At 64.3% G+C, this 18,821-nt stretch overlaps 3 protein-coding genes across 8 annotated transcripts; 1 reads left to right on the forward strand and 2 right to left on the reverse strand.

The window, feature by feature from the left end:
- Nucleotides 1-72: 72 nt before the first annotated feature.
- On the reverse strand, nucleotides 73-2,251 carry CUNH1orf35 (chromosome unknown C1orf35 homolog). 3 transcript variants are annotated; one of them, XM_048220911.2, is made up of 8 exons: nucleotides 2,050-2,251; nucleotides 1,623-1,773; nucleotides 1,462-1,507; nucleotides 1,300-1,382; nucleotides 1,120-1,192; nucleotides 905-993; nucleotides 396-524; nucleotides 73-255 (listed from the first exon to the last, which is right to left on the reverse strand). In XM_048220911.2, the coding sequence occupies exons 1-8, from the start codon at nucleotides 2,141-2,143 to the stop codon at nucleotides 141-143; spliced, it is 780 nt and encodes a 259-aa protein (XP_048076868.1). In that variant the 5' UTR covers nucleotides 2,144-2,251; the 3' UTR covers nucleotides 73-140. The 3 variants fall into 3 exon arrangements, with proteins under 3 accessions (XP_048076868.1, XP_048076869.1, XP_026344363.1); XM_026488578.4 differs by having other exon boundaries at nucleotides 132-313; XM_048220912.2 differs by lacking the exons at nucleotides 1,300-1,382; nucleotides 1,462-1,507.
- A 1,899-nt stretch (nucleotides 2,252-4,150) lies between these two features.
- Nucleotides 4,151-7,868, reverse strand: MRPL55 (mitochondrial ribosomal protein L55). 2 transcript variants are annotated; one of them, XM_026488602.4, is made up of 4 exons: nucleotides 7,708-7,868; nucleotides 6,897-6,981; nucleotides 4,762-4,963; nucleotides 4,151-4,376 (listed from the first exon to the last, which is right to left on the reverse strand). In XM_026488602.4, exons 2-4 carry the CDS (start codon nucleotides 6,920-6,922, stop codon nucleotides 4,224-4,226), a joined length of 381 nt encoding a protein of 126 aa, XP_026344387.1. In that variant the 5' UTR covers nucleotides 6,923-6,981; nucleotides 7,708-7,868; the 3' UTR covers nucleotides 4,151-4,223. The 2 variants fall into 2 exon arrangements, with proteins under 2 accessions (XP_026344387.1, XP_026344385.1); XM_026488600.4 differs by having other exon boundaries at nucleotides 6,897-6,984.
- A 145-nt stretch (nucleotides 7,869-8,013) lies between these two features.
- On the forward strand, nucleotides 8,014-16,023 carry GUK1 (guanylate kinase 1). Of its 3 annotated transcripts, XM_026488598.4 has the most exons (8): nucleotides 8,014-8,114; nucleotides 12,317-12,430; nucleotides 13,654-13,695; nucleotides 14,155-14,251; nucleotides 15,100-15,238; nucleotides 15,421-15,505; nucleotides 15,631-15,716; nucleotides 15,836-16,023. In XM_026488598.4, the coding sequence occupies exons 1-8, from the start codon at nucleotides 8,054-8,056 to the stop codon at nucleotides 15,869-15,871; spliced, it is 660 nt and encodes a 219-aa protein (XP_026344383.1). In that variant the 5' UTR covers nucleotides 8,014-8,053; the 3' UTR covers nucleotides 15,872-16,023. The 3 variants fall into 3 exon arrangements, with proteins under 3 accessions (XP_026344383.1, XP_057163265.1, XP_057163266.1); XM_057307282.1 differs by having other exon boundaries at nucleotides 15,421-16,023; XM_057307283.1 differs by lacking the exon at nucleotides 8,014-8,114 and adding an exon at nucleotides 9,542-9,678 and having other exon boundaries at nucleotides 15,421-16,023.
- Nucleotides 16,024-18,821: the final 2,798 nt, after the last annotated feature.

The following is an 18,821-nucleotide window of genomic DNA, read 5'->3' on the forward strand; positions in this document are numbered from 1 at the left end:
ACTGCAGGACACCAGCACGGGGAAAGTGCCCCTCCCAACACAGTCTCGGGCTGGTTGTACTGGAACATGTGGCCACCACCTTCCCTGGAGTATGAAAAACTTTCCCCTTAAAATAAGTTTATTTAAGTACAAAGAGTGAGTTAAAGAAAAATAGAAGCAGCTGTCCAGGGCCTTCCCAGGCCAGTGCATCGTCCTGGGCAGGTGGGACTCCCTCCGGAAGTTGCCCTGTCAGTCACTGTGGTGCCGGCGCCGCCTCTTAGAGCAGGATGAGGAGTCGTCGTCGGAGTCAGAGTGGTGCCTGCGATGCCCGGATCTGGGCAGACCAGGGACACCCCATCCATGGGAGGCTGCCCTACCCCTCCCACCAGGCCACCCTAAGGCAGAGGCACACCTACCCAGCAGAAGGAGGGAGCAGCGGCGAGGCCACCCTGCTCCTATGTGCCTTGTCTTTCTTCTTCTCTTTCTTGTGCTTTTTCTTCTTCTTCTTTTTCTTCTCTTTCCTGCTTTTCCTGTAGCTCTCGGGGCTGTGGGGAGAGTCTCATGATGTACTGGCCATACCTGCTGGTGACCAGCACATACAGCATTCTTTCCCCTTGTGGCAGGAAACTGCCTGGGGTACCTGCCCCACTGTGCAGCCTCGCTGCCCCTTCCAGGCTTCCACCCACCCTTGCCGCCAGCTGGCAACCCCTGCAGCCCATCTGCTCCAGGATACCAGAACAGCAGGGGGTGGGGGTGCACCCTGCCCTCCCCCTGCACGTGGTCCCATCTGAGCACACCCACCCCAGGGACCCCAGCAGGTGGTCACGGGCGACACACTCCTGAAGGAATAGGAGTGGGAGCTGGGAATGGCACTGACCCAAGAGGCAGCCAGTACACCGAGAGGCGGAGGGTGGGCAGCCCTTACCCGGGATCTGCCTTCTCCTCCTCTGACTTAGGCTTCTTCCTGGCAGACGCTGGAGAGGAGCCTGGCCGACTGCTCTCCACGCGATGGTGCTGCGGAGGGAAGGCACTCTTGGGGGGTGGGGGTGTGCCCCGGGATGCCCACGGGCAGGGCCAGGAAGCTGGGAGGGTCCCCTCAAGGGAAAACGCACCAGGATCCCAGCGCATTAGGGCAGTTACCGTGAACACCGACAGGCCCAGCTTGGCGGCCTCCTTGTCTTCTCGGGACAACGCCAATCGACCTGCGGAGCCGCTGCAGGAAGGCAGGCGAGACCACGATGAGAACGCCCCGGGTCTCCTCCCTTGCCGGGTGCTGCTTCCACGCGCGGAACGGGCACCATCCACCCCCTCGCCACGCACCTGGAGCTCCCCAGGCCCAGCAGCCGGTGCACTCCCTTCTCCTCGTGGTCCCCTCCTTCCCGCTTACACACCTCCACAAAGTCCTGTGCGGAGGGCACGCGGGCGCTCGCAGCCGCTCTATCCACCCGCCTCGCCCCCCACCCCCCGGAAGGGCCCCCTCACCTCCTTGCTCAGGCCAGTGGGCTGCTTCCTCACGTTCTTGTAGCCTCTGCGGGGGCCGCGTGCGAGCTTCAGGGAGCAGCCAGCCTCGCCCGGGCCCCTGCCCCTCCGTCCCCGCCGCGCCCCCCACCCAGCGCGCCCCCGACCCCGCGGGGCGCACTCACAGCGCCGCCATGAGCGCCTCCTGCTCCGCCTGCCTCACGGCCGCCAGCTCTTCCTCCCGGCTCAGTCCCGCGCCGTCCGCCCGGCCCTTGGCGTACCAGGTGAGGTCTCGGCCCTTCTGCCAGCGGCCCACCGGGGCCATGAGCGAGTTGCCTGCGGGGATGCAGCGCCCAGTGCTCGGCCCGCGGGGTCGACGCGACTGCCGCATCGCCCCCGTTTCCGCACCCGTAGCTCTCGCGCCTCCGTTGTCCAAACCTGCGATACCCTGCACCCGCGGACCCCGCGTCCCCTCGTTCCGCGCGCCCGCAGCTCCCCCGTCCCAGTTCTCCGCACCTGCGATACCTCGCGCACCTGTTCCCTCTCACCCGCGACCCTCTCGCCCCTGGTTCCACCCCCCCCCCCACCCTCGGGCCTGGGCGCCGCGCTGACCCAGGTAGTTCTCTCTCTGTTTGTCGGTCTTCACATCCTCCCAGCTGAACTGGTCCTGTCCGCCGCGCACGCCGCCCCGGCTGGAGCCGAACATGGTGCCAGGCCGTCCGCCGCCCTTCGGCCTTCCGAAGCCCTGGCCTCGCCGCCCCGGGCGGCGCCGGCACCGGCACCAGCTCCCGCGTCGCGCGCCGTGACGTCACACCCGCGCAGGCCCGGCAGAGCCGCGCGCGCTTGCGCACCGCTCACCATCTCCCGCGTCACAGCCTCGCGCCTCTACGCCCCGCCCTGCCCCAAGGAGCCCCGACGCGCCTGCGCATTGCTCACAGCTCCCCTCCCCCGGGTCCAATCAACGCGCCTTGCGCACTGGTTGGAGGGGGGACCTTAGGGTCCCGCTAGCACCCACATTGTGTGGGTGACGCCGGGGTCGAGGGGCAGGGTCCCGAAGTTGCGTTCCGCGTGTGCGCCCTGTGTCAGGGCTGTGCCCGGAGAGGGGCGGGCTCTCGGAGAGAGCGCGGGTGAGGAGGCTCCCGGCCGGCAGCGCTGTCGTCTTGGAGCCTCGGCTCGCCCACGCGTGGCCCCTGGGTCGGGGCTGTCCCGAGGGGGCTCCAGCATGGGAGGGCAGGTGGGCAAGTACAGGCGCGCCCCCCCCCCCCCCCACAGAGCTCAGGAAGACCACGGGTGTCGCTCCTCCGGCAGGAGCCCGTGGCCATGGCGCTATGGGGGGCGGCTGTGGTGGGCAAAGCAGGGTGAGCTCAGAGCCTGCTGCCCTTCCTGCCTTCAGCCCCCGCCCCCTCGGGGGGCCTGGACACTGGGAGACATCAGCATAGACAGCGTTTGAAGTCCCCCAAATGGGTGGGGGAGGGGTCTTGCAGAGGCCAGAGATTGGGGTCCCTGGACACCAAGTCTCTGGGACCTGGAAGGACCAGGTGCAGATGGGGTTCTCATCTACACCAGACCACTCGGACTCCCAGAGCTCTGCAGACAGGCCTTGGGCCTCCCGTCCCTCTCCACAGCACCCAGTTATGGCAAGAACACTCCGTCAGACCCCCACCCTCAGTAGAGTGGCACTTTCCTATGCAGAGCTGGGGGGGTTGCCAGGCCTGCTTTCAGGAACAACCCCATTACGGGGCTTCTGCCAGAAACCCCCTATCTGGAAGATCCATGTTAGTAATTTCCTATCACCAACACCCACCCTGCCTTGTGGCTACCAGTCCCCACGTGTCCGTGCTGTGCTCCATCTGTCCCCTGCTGCTAGACCCCTGCGTCCGTTGCTGTGACCCCCCCCCCCTTCAAGAAAAGTGCCTTGCCGTCTTCCACAAGTGTGATGAGTAACTTGGTTTTGGACAGCGACCACAGACAAGGCCCTGGGCCTCTCCCCAGGAACCGGCTGGTGGCAGTGTGCTCGGTGGACCAGTGGGGACTGAGAGCCCAGCACCCGTCCCTGGGAGCCACAGATACAGCCACCTTCCTCCTCAGTCACGCCTGCATGTCCTGCCCATTGCTGTAGTGCAGGCCCTCAGGTTTCTGAGACACAGCCTGATAGCCAGGGCCCACGATCAACAGCCCAGGACAGGACATGGGGCAGCCCCAGGCCTGGGCCAGGCTGGCTGCACTTGCAGAGACTGGGACTTGCCCCTTTGGTCTTGTAGAAGCCTGGCCAGGGGGAAACCCACCCCCAGAGCAGAAAAATGGCAGTTGACCCTAGAAAGCCTGGTTGGTTGTTGCTGCGATGTGCCTCGAGCCAGTGGAGTGGATGACGAGGCTGATGGCGCCTCCTGTTGTGGGCCGGGTGCGGCTGAGAGAACCCCTGTGAGGGACAGGGTATGCCTGTCCTGGCTTCCCAGACACTCTGCTCCTCCCATCCGATCCCCGTGGCTGCTGTGCTCCACCAGGAGAGCCCCTAGTACCCTGAAGCTGAAGGTGAGACAGGGGTGAGGGGGCCCCAGGGCCCAAGGGGGCTGGCTCTGCACTCCCCCTTTTCTCCTCCCACACTGGTGGCTCACGTGCCCTTCAGGCCTCGTGCGAACACCACAGCCTGACCCAATACTGGGCCAGCTGGTTGGCCTGGTCGCACCAGAAGGAAAGCGGACGTGGAGACAGCTTTGTGAACACACCATTTAAAGACACACCTCCCTGCCCATGGCGTCCCCGGCCAAGGCAGCTTCTAGGCACGGTCACTTTTTTGTCCAAAACCGCTTGTACTGCTCCAAGTCAAAGTCGTCACCAAGCTCTGGCTTCTCCTCCTTTTTCTTTCGGAGCTGGGTCTCGCGTTTCCGGAACCGTGCCCTCCTCTCCTCTGGGGATAGGGCGTCCAGGTCCACAGGCATCTGGGGAAGGGCATGCACAGAGCTTGCTCAGAGGGTCCTGGGCCTTGTTCATGTCTCCTCAACTCCACTGTGCCATGGAAAGTTTTTACCTTCTGCTAGGTTCTCTCTCTCTCATCAAAGCTCTCAATCTCTAAGCAAATTTTCTGCTTGTTTTCCCCAACACTGATACTCATTAGACACACAGCTGCTTTCTGGTCCTGACAAGTGGAGGGAACTCCACTCTCCCTTCTCCCTCTCCTCATTCAGCAATCCCAGTTCATGGCTCGCCCTCCCTCCCCCTTCAAGCTGCCATGGCTACTGAGCACACAAGGCCCAGGAGGAGTGGCTGCCACAGGCCAGCCCACCAGGACCTGCACCCCAGGGAGCGCTGGGGAGGGAGGCATACCTCAAGCATGCGTCGTGGCTCCCGATAACGGATGTGGATGGTGGAGCCGTCCTGCTTGACCAGGAGCACGGGGTAGAGGCGTGCGTAGGCTTGTCGGTGCACACGCGTGAGCAAGGCCCTGTTGCTGTCGGCCTGCCAGGAGGACGTGTGGAGGTGGTAACGCACCGGAGTAGCCCCTGTCACCACGTGCTGCCACATCAGGCTGCAGACAGACACAGAACCACACACACACCCTGGTCAGTGGCCACTGGTGGGACCGGAGGGCCCACGCTGCCCAGGCCGTCCAGCTCCTATGGGGGCACACGGTGATGCACACCAGAGCAGAGCAGGGTCAGAGTAGCTCCTGCCCCATGGAAGAGATCGCTGGGGCAAGTGCAGGAGGCTTTCAGATGAGTGAAGTCAGAGGTCAGCAGCTGGGACCCCAGTGGGCTCAAGGTGCTGTCACTGCACAGTTCAGGAACTGTACGTGAGGATCAGGCAGGAAACAGACTTCCAGAGGAACACAGACCTAGTTCCATGGCCTGGACCTCTGTGTCTTCCCCAGAGTCACACATCGAAGCCCTAACATCCATGGGATGACATCAGGCGTGGGACCTCTAGGAGGTGAGTAGGATTACATGAGGTCACAAGGGCCCCCATGGTGGGACTGGTGCCCTTGTAAGAGACAGAGAGAAGAGGGACTCAGGGCCAGGAAGACAGGCCTCAGCAGAACCCAACACTGCTGGCACCATGGCCTCAAACTTATAGCCTCCAGAACCGCAGAGAGGAGCCGCCCCACCTGAGGCATTCTGTTAGGGCAGCCGGAGCAGACCAAGACACCTGCAGCCCACCTGGCTTCTGAGCATGGCAAACACCTGGCCTTCCTGTACACAGCAGGGCATGTACTCTGAGGTGATAGAAGGCGAGAGGAAGCCCCTTGTGCGCCATCTACCAGGTCGCATGACCTGGCAGCGGTCTCCCGCCCCCTGGCCCCCAGTGTCCCTTGCAGCCCAGCTTTCATGCAAACTTGGATTCAGACCTCAGGCTGTCACACAGCAAAATTCCAGAACTCCCCAGAGCTGTGGGGAGAAGCGTTCTTTCAGACACCCACCACATGCCTTTGCCAAGGCTCTCACTAGGCAAGCAGCAGCATCCAGCCCAAACCATCCCCATGGCCTCCCGCCTGGTCCCCACTTTGGCTCCCGTCAAGTCCCCATGTCTCAGGACCTCTCCGTCCACAAGGCAGCCTGGCTGAGTGCCCTGCAACAGCACAGCCCCAGCCCAGCAGCACCTGCCTTGGGGGGTGTTCCCACAACACCCTGCACTTCCCAGCAGCCCCTCAGGATGAATGAGGGTGCGTCTCCTCCACTAGACTTTGCTGTCCTGGTGGCAAGAACACAAACTGTTTGCTGGGAAGTCCCAGAGACTGAACCAGGCCCTCAGTCAACTTTGACAAAAGACCCCAGTCCCTGCCCTTAGAGTCATGGAGATGGCAGAGAGGAGTCGTGTGGTAAGCTCTGGCTCCAGGAGAGCCTGCAGTCAGGCAGGCAGGGTAGGAGCAGTGCCAGGGAGCCCAGGACAAGGCCACCCCTGAGAACCATGGGTTGGCGGGATGGGGCTGGAAGTGACCCTTGAGAAGACAGTGGATGCTCCCTCACCATTACAGTGGTTCTAACATGAACCTTCTTAGGACAAGGGCCCTGCAGGGAACATTGTACCAGAGTCCCTTGCCTAGTTTCACACTGACCCACAGCTTCAGGTGCCCCATCCCTCTCTCCCAGATTCCACAGAACCCATTAGAAGCCAGCTCTGCTTTGCTTCTCTGGCAACACTGATCACACCATACTTCTCATCTCAGGGAGACCAGGGGGTGAGGGGAAGGGCAGGAAGGGGGCAGTTCCAGGGGGAAGAGCTGGAAGGGATGGCCTTCTCCAAGGACCCAGAGCCGGGCTGGGCTGCAGGATCTGAATAGGAACATCACCACCATCATGTGTTGGTGCTAAGTACTCACAAGCCGCTTCCATTCCTCCCTCGACACCTGTCATAGCATTCATCCGCACCTGCTTGTACCTGTCCTCCAGATAAACACACTGGCTAGGTTCCCCTTAGATGGCCCCATGACAGGAGTCCCCGGGGGCCCGGAAGCCCCTGCTTACCCAAGCAGCCTGCCCAAGGTGGCCATTCCTCGTGAGGGCCCCTTCGACGTGAAGGCTCGAGGTCAGCCACTGGCCTGGTGTGTGCCTGCTGGGCAAGAAAATAAGACATCTTTTAAAAAGACAGGACTTCCCACCTAACTGACCTTCATCGAATCCAGCCAGGAAAAGCCACAGACCCAAGTGCGTCTCCAACAGGGGAGTCGTCACCAGGTCTCTGCCAGTCCCTCCCGGTACCCTGTCAGGCTGTCGGCCCCGACGTGGCATAGGTTTCTGAGCGCCGGACGCCCAAGCCTCTGCATCAGTAAGCCTGTGGCCGGGCTTAGATCCTTTCTACCGGGTTACGGGGTCGGTGAAGCCGCTCTAATACAGAGCGTAACGTAAACGGCGGAGGCTTGCGGAGGCTTCCCAAGGCCACCTATTTCCCACAACGTATAGGAATGTCGGGATGGCAGGAGAGCCGAGACCCGGGGCTACCGTTACTAAGCGCTGACCCCCGGAAAGCGTCTGCGCTGATGTCTGCGCGGTGACGAGCCAGGACGCTGAAAGACGAACACCTGCCTAAGACGTCGGACATGTGTACCCCAGGAAGAGAACCCTCCCGGCCAGGGTCCCTCGTCTGCGTGGGCAGGGCATCCGCCGGCCTCCCTCCCCCTGCGGAAGCGATCCCGCGGGAAAATGAGAGGCTGGGAGACAAGCAAGTGGATGCGCCCCATCCTGTCGCCCTCGAGGGCCGGCGGCTGACCGCAGGGCCCGGCCCACCGGTCGGGGAGAGCCCTTGACACCCCGCGACGCCGCGCCTTCCCGCACCCACCTGCCGCCCTGCCTGAGCTCCGGAACACCGTCGAGTGTCAGCGTCCCGGCCGCCGCTGGCCAGACGGGAGGGGAAGGGACCCGGGCAGCACACACGGTCACGGCGGACCGAGCGCCCCGTCCTCCAGCTGCACCGCCGTGACGTCATCCGCGAGCGCTGCGTCGCGCGGCGTTGATGACAAGCCTGAGGGCAGGGGCGACGCCGGCGCCGTGCTATGACGCGCACCCCTTCGGACTGAGGCGGGCCGGCGCGGGTCCATGACGTACTCTTCCGCGGGCGGCGGCGGGCGGGCGCGGCGCAGTGACGTAGCCCCGCGGGCGGTGGCGCGGCGGCGGCGGCGGCCCTCATGCTGCGACGCCCGCTGGCCGGGCTGGCGGCGGCCGCCTTGGGCCGGGTCCCCTCAGACGGTGAGTGGCGGGGCCTCCCGGGGCAGACGCAGCGCGGGCGGGCAGAGGTCGGGGCTCCGGGCCTGGGGGTCGTGCCCCTCGCAGCCCCGGTGCTCCCGGAGCGCCGTCCGGGGCCCGCCGGCGGCGTGGCTGGCTGTGGGAGCGGGGCCTTGCGTTCTGTCGTGGACAGGGCCGGCCTGGGTGCGTGTGCGTGTCTGCGTCCCGGAGTGGGGTCTGCGGCGCTCGTGCTTATTGCTTGGGTGATTACAAGCCGCGTCCCCCGTGTGAGTCCTCTAGATGTCCCTGGGAATTCTGCGCAGGTTCGCGTGCCGGACGACTGCACGCTGGATGCCGTTGTGGAGCCTGCAGGGTGTGGAGGGCCGGAGAGGGGGAGCAACCTGACAGCGCTCCCCCAGGCGGGCCGCAGGCACCGCACGCCCGGAAGCTCCGGGAGATGCGGGTTCTGACCACCCCTGAGCAGCGCGTGAGGCCTCTGGACACACGCGGTGTGTTCCCTGAGCTCACGGAGGGAAGCGGAGACGAGAGCAGGGAAACCGTCCTGCTGGTGCAGCTCTTCTGTGGGTTTCAGTCCCCAGCCAGAGGGCAGGCCTAGCGGGGTCCTCCCAGCTCTCCCCGTCCGAAGGGGCCCCCTCCCGTCCCCGGGATGGCTGCGGGGTCCTGGCCTGCCCCACTGTCCAGCGCTGCCTGGCCCTACGGATGTAGAGGTTCTCGCCCCACAGAAGGGTGTTGGCGGCTGGCCTCTCTGGCTTCCTTCAGGAGCAGAGACGTCAGTCTGGGCTGCTGGACACCAGCGTTCTGATGTAATTGGACGTTGTTTGGGGAGCATTGAGAGGGAGAGCACTTAGTTCATCCAGGGCTGGTGTCATTTCATCTGCTGTCATTGGTCCTTCTCCTCTGTGGTGAAGAGGAGGGTGGGAGCTGAGGTGTTCGTGGCCAGCATGGGGCTGCAGGGATGGGAGGAAAGAGGCTGAGATGGCCGTCCCGTGAGTCCCCTGTGAGGGCTCCTGGGCAGCATGTCTGCCCAGCGTGGACTTTCCTGGAGTCTTCTGTCACATGGAGACCTCCCGGACCCCAACGGGTCATGAAAGACTCAGCAGGGCCTGGGGATGTGTGTGGTTTCCTCTGGCCTCCCCTCAGCCGAACAGTCACTCACCACTGTACGCAGCAGGCCCCTCACAGCCCAGGTCGCTGCCACACCTGGCACAGGTGCACTTTGTGCTTTCGTTTCAATCCTGGGAACACGTTGACCAAACCCTCGATCTTTGGCTGGAACGAGTGGCATCAGCAGTTCATGGACACTGGCTACTGGGACTTCCGAGGGTGAACATACCGTCTGTTTCTTTTTGACCACACCCAAACTTTGTTTTTTCAGTTTTGAAAAGAAGTCTAAACTGTTACTTTCTGTTTTTGCCGTACATTGGATGTAGCTGAGAAACGTGTGCAGACGGCTTGAAGAGGAGCAGGAAGGAAGGGAGCATTGTGGTGTGATTGGGAGTGGAAGTGGATGACCCCCACCCCCACCCCACCCCCCGCTGTGTCCAAGAGGAAGGGTGCCGTCGTGAGGGTGAGCTCCTGGGAGCACTGGTGTGGGGGCGAATGCCTCTGGACTTTGGCTCCAGGTCCCTCCCTGGCCCTGCCTGTGCTGGGGCTCGGTTTCCCCTGTGTGAGAGCAAGGCTGGTCCCCCTCGGAGGGCCTGGGCTCCTTCTTGCTCGAGAGTTCTTACGCCCCTGCCCCCCACTCCCCCCGCCCTGGAGTTGTCCACAGTTTCAGAGGGCCTGGCTTCCTCTCAAGGAAGGATGGGCCTTGCACCACTGGGGAGAGGAAGTGAGAAGATGTCGGCTCCTTTGTTCCCAAAAGGTTGCGTAGCTAGGACGTGTCCCCCACATGGCCTGTTTGGGGGACAGACACGACCAGTGTCTTTGGCCCAGTTCCACTTGGGTGTTGTGTTTTAGGAGAGGGCACAGCTGCGCATTGCCGGAGCTTGGAGGCCTGGAGCTCCAGCCCATGTTGGGTGTGCTCCTGTCAAAGGTGGGTTTGGTCAGGACATGCCACCATGGCCACTGGACACAAGACCAGGCTGCCCTGGTATGATCTGTGTGAGCCTGTCCAGCTGAGCCAGCCTTGGGCTCTGTGGGCACCACATGAGGAAGGACTTCATGCCTGTGGCAGGGCCCAAGATGACCAAACCCCACCCCTGCAAGGTATCAGTGCCAGCAGGTGTTCCCTACCCCACATTATCAGTGGTGTAGGCCTCAAGGGAGGGCGGGGGGAGGGGGACACCCAGCACTGGGGAGGTCTGTGTCCTGGGAGGACGGCCTGTGGGAGAAGGCTGGGAGGGTGAGGCATTGGCTCAGAGCCAGGCGGGAAGCGAGCTTGTGCCCTCAGCCAATCCCGAGTGTGTCCCTGTACCTGCTGCTCACTGCGGTGGGTGGTGGGCCTGGGAGGGCAGGGCTCTGTGGTACAGATCCTCCTGGAACAGGAAGGACGGAGGGCGGGATGGAAACCAGCATTTGGACCAGAGGTGCTGGGTCACACCTGTGTGGCCCGCCCTGTGAGGGTGTAGGGCCCCCGGACTTCTGTGTGCGGCGTGCAGCCTTTGCTGAAGACATGTCTTTTCTGGTAGGTTTGCCGTCTCCACGTGTTGGACCTGACAGAGATCTGGCCCTGCCCGCAGGCATGGGGCACAGGGCAGGAACCTCTGGGAAGTTCATAGTTGGGGGCTCCAAGGTGCTCATGGGCATGTGGGGGTGCCCCTGGCCCCCCAGGAAGTGCCTGCAGGGACATCCAGGGGCAGGGGCACCTCTTCATGCAGTCCTTGATGGAGAATTCCTTTCGTCCTTCTGTCTCTGGAGGTGGGCACTCCAAGTCGGGTCCCAAGGGCCCAGAGGAACTCGAGTTCCTGCAGCACCAACACCCTGCAGGGTTCCAGGGAGACCTGCTCGGCACCATGCAGGCCAAGGCCAGGCATGTTGTGGACAGACCTCAGCCCCCTCTGTGCCGTCCTGCACCCTGCCGTCCACCCCCGCTCTGCTCTCCCCATCCCTGTTGCAGCACCTAGGAAGTCAGACAGACCCAGGGTGATCCTGCCAAGCAAGGGATGGCAGCAGCGGGCCTGTGCCTATGGGCGGGAAAGCCAGGGCACAGCACGGAGGGTCTGTTGCTAGGTCGGAAGATGTGTCCTTGAACTGGTCACCTGGCACAGGGGTTGCTGGAGGTGACACTCAGCACGTGGTGACCAGCTCCTCTCCTGGGTTGCCGCCTGTTTCCAGTCCTTCCAGGGCATGTACCCATGGCGTGGTGGTCTCAGAATAGCTGTGCTTTAGCCAGATTACTGTGTTGGCCTACATCGAGGATTAGGAGAGCAAGTGGCCCCGGGCTGGGACACAGGGCAGCTCCAGGGAGTCTGCCGGCCCCCTGGGGGCCCCCAGATGGAACCCTGCAGGGGCCAGCCCTGGAGGGATCGGCTCCAGCTCCCCACACGTCCTCCCGGGTCTCCCTGTGTGGCGGGGTGCACCCTAGCCTCCACGGTCTATGCCTGGCCCTCCTCACATGTCACGCCACGTGGCTGGGTAGGTGGCAGGGCCAGGAGCAGCCTTTTCTGTCTGTCCTTGGTGGGCGGGGCTGGCTGCCTTGGGGAGGGATTTAGTGCTCAGAGGGCGGGGAGCAGGCTGGGATTACCACCCCTCCCAGCACTTCCAGAGCAAGCCCAGACTGATCACAGAGGCTGCATCCCACCACCGGGAGGTGGGTTGTGCCGGGCGTGCCAGGGTGGTCGGGTGGGCGCAAGCTGGCAGGACCGGTGTCTTCTGGAGGTCCCTCTCCTCCTGGGGGCAGGTGTCTGAGCCCTGTGCTTCAAGCTGTCCGCTGCTGGCTTCCCGGGGCCCACGTATCAGAGGGGTGAGGAAGCTGTGGTCCTGTGGGGTCAGCCCCCACGTCCCGATGGCAGTGGTGAGAATAGGCCATGCGCTCTGCTGCTTTGATGTAGGCCGTCTTGGACGTGGTGCCAGGAGCTGAAGTCCAGGAGTGGACGGCTAGGGAAGCCCCACGTTTGTGCCTGTTGTATGTGATGCCAGCTAGCCGCCCCTGCGGGGGGCACAGTCAGGCTTTGAGCTGGGTTCTAAGTCTAGTGCCCCCAGCTCCGCCCACACAGGGTGGGACATGTCCCTCGGGCCTCGCTGATGTCTGTCTCCCTCGCCCACAGGGATGTCGGGACCAAGGCCTGTTGTCCTGAGTGGACCGTCAGGGGCTGGGAAGAGCACCCTGCTCAAGAGACTCCTGCAGGAACATGGCAGCGTCTTTGGCTTCAGCGTGTCCCGTGAGCCCTGGCTGGGGAGGGGGTGACGAGAGGTTCAGCCATGCTGGGAGGGGCCGGGCACCCGCTGACCCACATGTGCGCACACACACCGGGATGGTCCCCACACCGCGGACCCTTACCTATGGCCCCACACACGCGCGTGCACACACACACACACACACACACACACGGCGGTCCCCACACGGCAGACCCTGACCTGCAGCCCACACACGTGCACACACACACACACACGGGGACGGTCCCCACATGGCGGACCCTGACCTGCAGCCCCACACACACGTGCACACACACAGACACACACACACACACGGGGACGGGCCCCACACGGCGGACCCTGACCTGCAGCCCCACACACACGTGCACACACACAGACACACACACACACACACGGGGACAATCCCCACACGGCAGACCCTGACCTGCAGCCCCACACACACGTGCACACACACAGACACACACACACACACACGGGGACGGTCCCCACACGGCGGACCCTGACCTGCAGCCCCACACACACGTGCACACACACACACACACACACACACACGGGGACGGGCCCCACACGGTGGACCCTGACCTGCAGCCCCACACACACGTGCACACACACAGACACACACACACACACGGGGACGGTCCCCACACAGCGGACCCTGACCTGCAGCCCCACACACACGTGCACACACACAGAGACACACACACAAACGGGGACGGTCCCCACACAGCGGACCCTGACCTGCAGCCCCACACACACGTGCACACACACAGACACACACGGGGACGGGCCCCACACGGCAGACCCTGACCTGCAGCCCACACACGTGCACACACACACACACACACACACGGGGACGGGCCCCACACGGCAGACCCTGACCTGCAGCCCACACACGTGCACACACACACACACAAACGGGGACGGTCCCCACACAGCGGACCCTGACCTGCAGCCCCACACACACGTGCACACACACAGACACACACACACGGGGACGGGCCCCACACGGAGGACCCTGACCTGCAGCCCCACACACATGTGCACACACACAGACACACACACACACACGGGGACGGTCCCCACACGGCGGACCCTGACCTGCAGCCCCACACGCTCACATGCACATGCACACGCGCACACAGGGGCTGAGCCGAGACCTGCGGGTGAGGCCGTGGATGGGGTGTGGGGCTCCGAGTGTCCCCCATTGATCCCAAGTGCTTGTTCTTAGACACCACGAGGGACCCGCGGCCTGGAGAAGAGAATGGCAAAGGTGAGCTGGGCCCTTGGTATGTGTGCGCCTGTGGCAAGGAGGGCAGGTTTGGGTGACAGGCAGCGTGCTGGCTCTCTGAGAGATGGCTGAGGTGGCCGCAGGGCATCTCTCCTGACACGTGTGCTGCTCTCTGTGCGAGTGTGTGTGGTTGACCTTGCATCACAGGTGTGCTCTGTGTTTCACAGGCATCTTCTGTGGTTTCAGTAGGACCGGGGAAGTTCCCCCCCAGCCTCCTCCGTGGAGGCCAGCAGTCTCCAGGCCCCCTGTGGCCGCCCCCTGGGAATCCTGTGGTTTCCCCGGCTCGCACAGCAGGGATGGTGTGAGAAAGTACCGTCTGTACGTGTGTTCCCTGCTCGGTGGGCAGACAGGTCCACAGGGAAGCCAGCTCTGGCTGTGCCTGGTCCCCAAGCGCCCTAGCGCTTTGGCTGTGGGCACGCCTCAGATGGCCCCTCCTTGCAGATTACTACTTCGTGACCAGGGAGGTGATGCAGCAGGACATCGCCGCGGGTGACTTCATTGAGCACGCCGAGTTCTCGGGGAACCTGTATGGGACTAGGTGGGCCACCCTGGGCACCTTCCCTCCCTCCCAGGGGCTCTCCATTGGCTTGACCTAGGCAGGGGTCCTGTGTCGGTTCTCTGGGCAGTTAGAGGAAGGTACCCACCGTGCCAGGAATCGAGATGGGGTAGCTGTTGGGGCTCCCCAGGTTGCCTCCTTCTGGCCACCTGTGTCCACCTGGCCAGGCCATTGTGGGAACCGCAGGCCCCTTGGGACTGGTATGCAGCAAGGACTCGGGGAATCTGGTCTCCTAGGTGCCCAGGCTGTACTGTAGCCTGCCTTTCTGCAGCCACTAGGCTGGTGTGGGAGTGCCCTGACCTCCGCTTCCTTCCCCTCCCCGCCCCCCAGTCCAGACGGTCTTTGCCAGCTCCTCCTACCTGGTTGAGAGGCGCAGAGCAGTGTCGCGGGCAGGTGGGCCCAGGCATGCCTCTGTGCAGCCTGTCACTGAGCCTCCCAGCAAGGGTGAAGCAGAGCCCCACGAGACCCATCTTGCTCCACTTTAGGCCCTAGCTATAGCTGGGCGGGACAGGGGGCCCCCAGAGGGGTCAGTGGGGCTGTTGGGCAGGTGTGCAGTGACAGCCAGGGCCCTTGTGCCGCTAACCACAGCCACCCTCAGCCCAGCAGAGGGCCCAGCACGCAGATGCTTCCAGGAAGGTGAAGGCGATGCTGGGGTTAGGGTAGGTTCCTGCAGTCACCCCCGGCCAGGCCCACGCCCAGTGCAGGGCAGTGGGGGAGGCAGGAGCCCAGGGCACTGGCAGTGATGGTCCTGCAGAGGCCCTTTGAGGCCTTGGGGGGCTGCTGGACCCAGGAAGCCCTCCTGAGCGGTCCCTGCCCCCTCTGTCCTCCAGCAAAGCCGCTGTGCGGGCCGTGCAGGCCATGAACCGCATCTGTGTGCTGGACGTGGACCTGCAGGGCGTGCGTAACATCAAGAAGACGGACCTGCGGCCCATCTACATCTTTGTGCAGCCGCCCTCGCTGGAAGTACTGGTGAGGGCACTGGACCGCAGCCGAGGGGGCAGCCGGGGGCAGGGGTGCAGCCGCCCTCGCTAGACATCCTGGTGGGGGCGGGGTGAGGCTGCGGGGGGCGCCCAGGGGCAGGAGGTGGAGGGGCCTGGGGGCGGGGGTGTGCAGGGTGACCCCAGAGGAGCTGACCCTCCTGCATGTCTTAGGAGCAGCGGCTGCGGCAGCGCAACACGGAGACGGAGGAGAGCCTGGCCAAGCGGCTGGCCGCTGCTCGGGTTGACATGGAGAGCAGTGAGTGTGGGCCCTGGCCGCCGGGTGTCCCCCCCCCCATCTCCTCAGCCACCACGGGTCATCCAGCAGCAGGGTCCCCGTGGAGGACCGCCGGAGCCTGCACTGACCCTGTCCCCCCACCCCAGGCAAGGAGCAGGGCCTGTTTGACTTGGTCATCATCAACGACAACCTGGATATGGCCTATCGGGCCCTGGAGGAGGCGCTGGCCGAGGTGGGCTCCGCAGGGGGCGGGACTCAAACCTGTCTTGCACACGGGGAACCTCAGTGGGACAGGCCACGTGGCCCATCCCCCGGACCCTGGGTGAGACCCTCCTTCTCTCTCCACGGCAGGAAATCAAGAAGGCTCGAAGGACCAGCCAGTCCTGAGAAGGACTGCCAGCTGTGTCCTCCCTGGTGGGGACTCCGCTTGCCTCGGCTAGTGCCCAGACTGCTGCAGCTGGAGGACCCTGGCCTCCCCTTCCCCCCTCTGCCATGGGAGCTGGGCCAGTGTCCTAATAAAGAACTGCTGGGTAACAGTGTGCATGAGCCCATGGAGTCCTGTCCTGGGCCAGGGGGTTGGGGACAGGCCATGCACACCTCCACAGTGGACCCCCAGTCCTGGCAGCCCCATCCCTAACTGGCCAGCGTGTCCTGCCTGGCATCTGCTACTCCAGCCACCCCCAGACCCCCTGTGCACTACTTCCCTGGGGCTCTCTTTGCCCCATCTTCACATCGGGGAGACCCTCGGCTGCTGGCTGGGCGGGGACCCTGGCAGGGCAGATGGGCCTGCTCCGGACCAGCTGCCTCTCCCACTGCCTTGTGGAGGTGCCGTGAGGCTGTGCATGGGCAGAAGGACCCGGAGCTCATGCTGCTGGAGCCCCCTCTCCTCACAGTCCCTGTGCTGGGCTGTGGTGGCTGAGGGACAGGAGGGAGGCTGAACCCCTGCATCATGCCGAATGTTGTCCTCCACCTTGCGCCTGGTCCACTGAGCCCACTCCGGTCCCTGTGTTCCAGGGAGGACACTCAAGCCTGGGCTGCTGTGGAGGGTGGGAACGCTGCTATCCTCAGCCCCGGTCCGTGCCCAGGCCATGCTCCTGTGGTGGGACCCAGGCAGAAGTAGACAGGCGGGCTGGGCATTGTCCCAAAGCCCAGATGCATGAAGGAGAGTACGTGGGAGCCTGGTCTGGATGCAGGGGGTTATGGGGCACCCCCCCCTCATCCCCAGGCCTGAAGGCAGGTGAGGCGGGGCCAGACTGATGTGCAGAGGGGGGGGGGGGCGAGTAGGGGAGGCCCCTTCCCTCTCTGGGCCCTGTCCAGCCCCAGGGACAATCGGGAATTCAGACCCCAGGCCTTGGGGGGAACAATGGAGCCCTTGAAGGCCCTCCCCCCTCATTGTGCTTGGTGGTGAGAGGTGGCCCTGGGTCAGGCCCAGGACTTGGCCAGGCGCACACCCTGGGAGGGACAGTGTCCAGCCGGCTGGCAGGTGGAAGGGCTCAGGGACTCCTATTTCCTGGCCTGGAAAAGGTAGGGTACTGCCCAGGGGACCAGATGTGGGCAGCCATGTGGGGACGAGCGTCACGCACCCTCTCTGTAGGCCTGGGGTCTCGGGCTCAGTAGAGGCACGCGGGGACACCAGGTACCGGGCCTGGCTGGGCCACCCTCCATTCTCAGGGGACAAAATGGATGGTGGGGGAGGTGGGGCCCCAGGGGCTGCTCAGGCCAGCTGGTGAGCCGGAAGGGACGGGAAGGGGGTGCACCGGGGACCTTCCCCAGCAGCTGGGGCTCCTCAGGCTGTGCCGGTTTGGCCAGCCCACGCCAGCCAGGCAGCTGCAGTGTGTCCAGAGGCTGGGCCTCCGACAGTTCAGGCCCGGTGGGAGGCTGGGGAGGCCTACTCTGCACACATGGGCAGACGCACTGGGGTGGGTACACCTGCGTGCCGAGCACACCGCTCCTGACCCGGCCTGGGGCTCCTTCCCATAAATGCTTGTGGGTGCCTGCTAGACCCCAGGTCCTCAGGTCTGGGCCCCAAGGGTCACCAGGAGCAGACCAGACCCCTGTTGTCCGGGAGCGGCCCCCAGTGTGCCACAGATGTCGTGAGTGAGTTGTCTGGGCGGCCCAGGCAGGAGTGGGGAGCGGGCGGGCAGCCCCGGGCAGGGCGCCAGACTGGTGTGGGGCATGGGGTCTGTACAGGGTGGGCTTCAGGGGGTGCCCAGGAGGTGAGACGGTGGCAGGGTGGCAGGAGTTCAGGGTTTGGGGAGGGGTGGAGTCACCCTGCGTGGCAGTAGCAGGGCCCGGGCAGGTCTGCAGGGTCAAAGAACTCCGTGGTCCCAGCCCTCTCCCCACACCCAGAGCTCCCGGGCTCCCTGCCACGGCAGCCCCAGGAGCCCCATGACTCCGTCCCCAGCCCTGGCTCCTGTGGCAGGAGAACCCTCACGTTCTGGAAGCAGAGAAGGGCTGCAGAGGAGACCGGGTGCTGGCCCAGCAGCCTCCCCAGTCCATCCTGCCTCTGCTGAGTACCCGTGTACTGGGGGTGCAACACGCCCTGGGCCTGGAGGGAGGGGGCTGGTGTGTGTGTGAGCGAGGGTGAGATGGGGGAGCGTGCAGACACGTTCTGTATGTGCATTTCGCCGGCCCCAGAACTCTGTGAGGATGGGGCTCCTTGGGGCAGAACCTACAGGCCGAGTGCGGAGCAGGAGGGGGCGTGAAGGGGGGTCTGCTGGAGAGGGGAGGCAGTGGGGAGCGTGGGGGCAGCCAGTGTCCACCCTGAGTGGGATACTGGTGTGCTTGGAGCTGTAGGGGGCTCTCCACTCCTCCGTTTCGGGACTGGCCAGCCCCGGAATACACACTCTGCTCCGGGCCAGGTGGTCCAGGTGGAACCCGACGGAGGCATCCAGGATGGTGGTCCAGGGGCCCGGGTCGGGGGGACACGGAACAACCGTGGAGCAAACAGGGAGACCTTCGGGGAGTCCTGTGGCAGATCAGGCCCTGACCTTGAAGGGTCTGTAGGCGCTCATGTGTGGGTGAAGGGCCACCCAGTGTTGGGCGTGCTTAGGAAGGGGAAGAGGCTGCATCAGATGCTAGGTTCTGGAGCCCTGCGGTTCCCGGGGGAAGGTCCCTCTGCAGATGTGGTGAGCTGAGCGTTCTGGGGGGGCCTGCCTGGCAGCCCCACCTCAGTGGGAGGAAGCTCCACCTGCCCTGGAGGGGCTCCTGGGAGGAAGCCGGGCCAGGGATGGGAAGGAAATGGCTGGGCAGGCACTGGCCCTCACCCCCTGCACACCCCCTCCACTGCCAGGACCTTTGTTCAGACCCAGGGGTGAGAAGAGCTCAAGTGCAGAGG

Source organism: Ursus arctos, unplaced genomic scaffold (genome assembly GCF_023065955.2).
Source record: "Ursus arctos isolate Adak ecotype North America unplaced genomic scaffold, UrsArc2.0 scaffold_5, whole genome shotgun sequence".
Lineage (NCBI taxonomy): Eukaryota > Metazoa > Chordata > Mammalia > Carnivora > Ursidae > Ursus > Ursus arctos.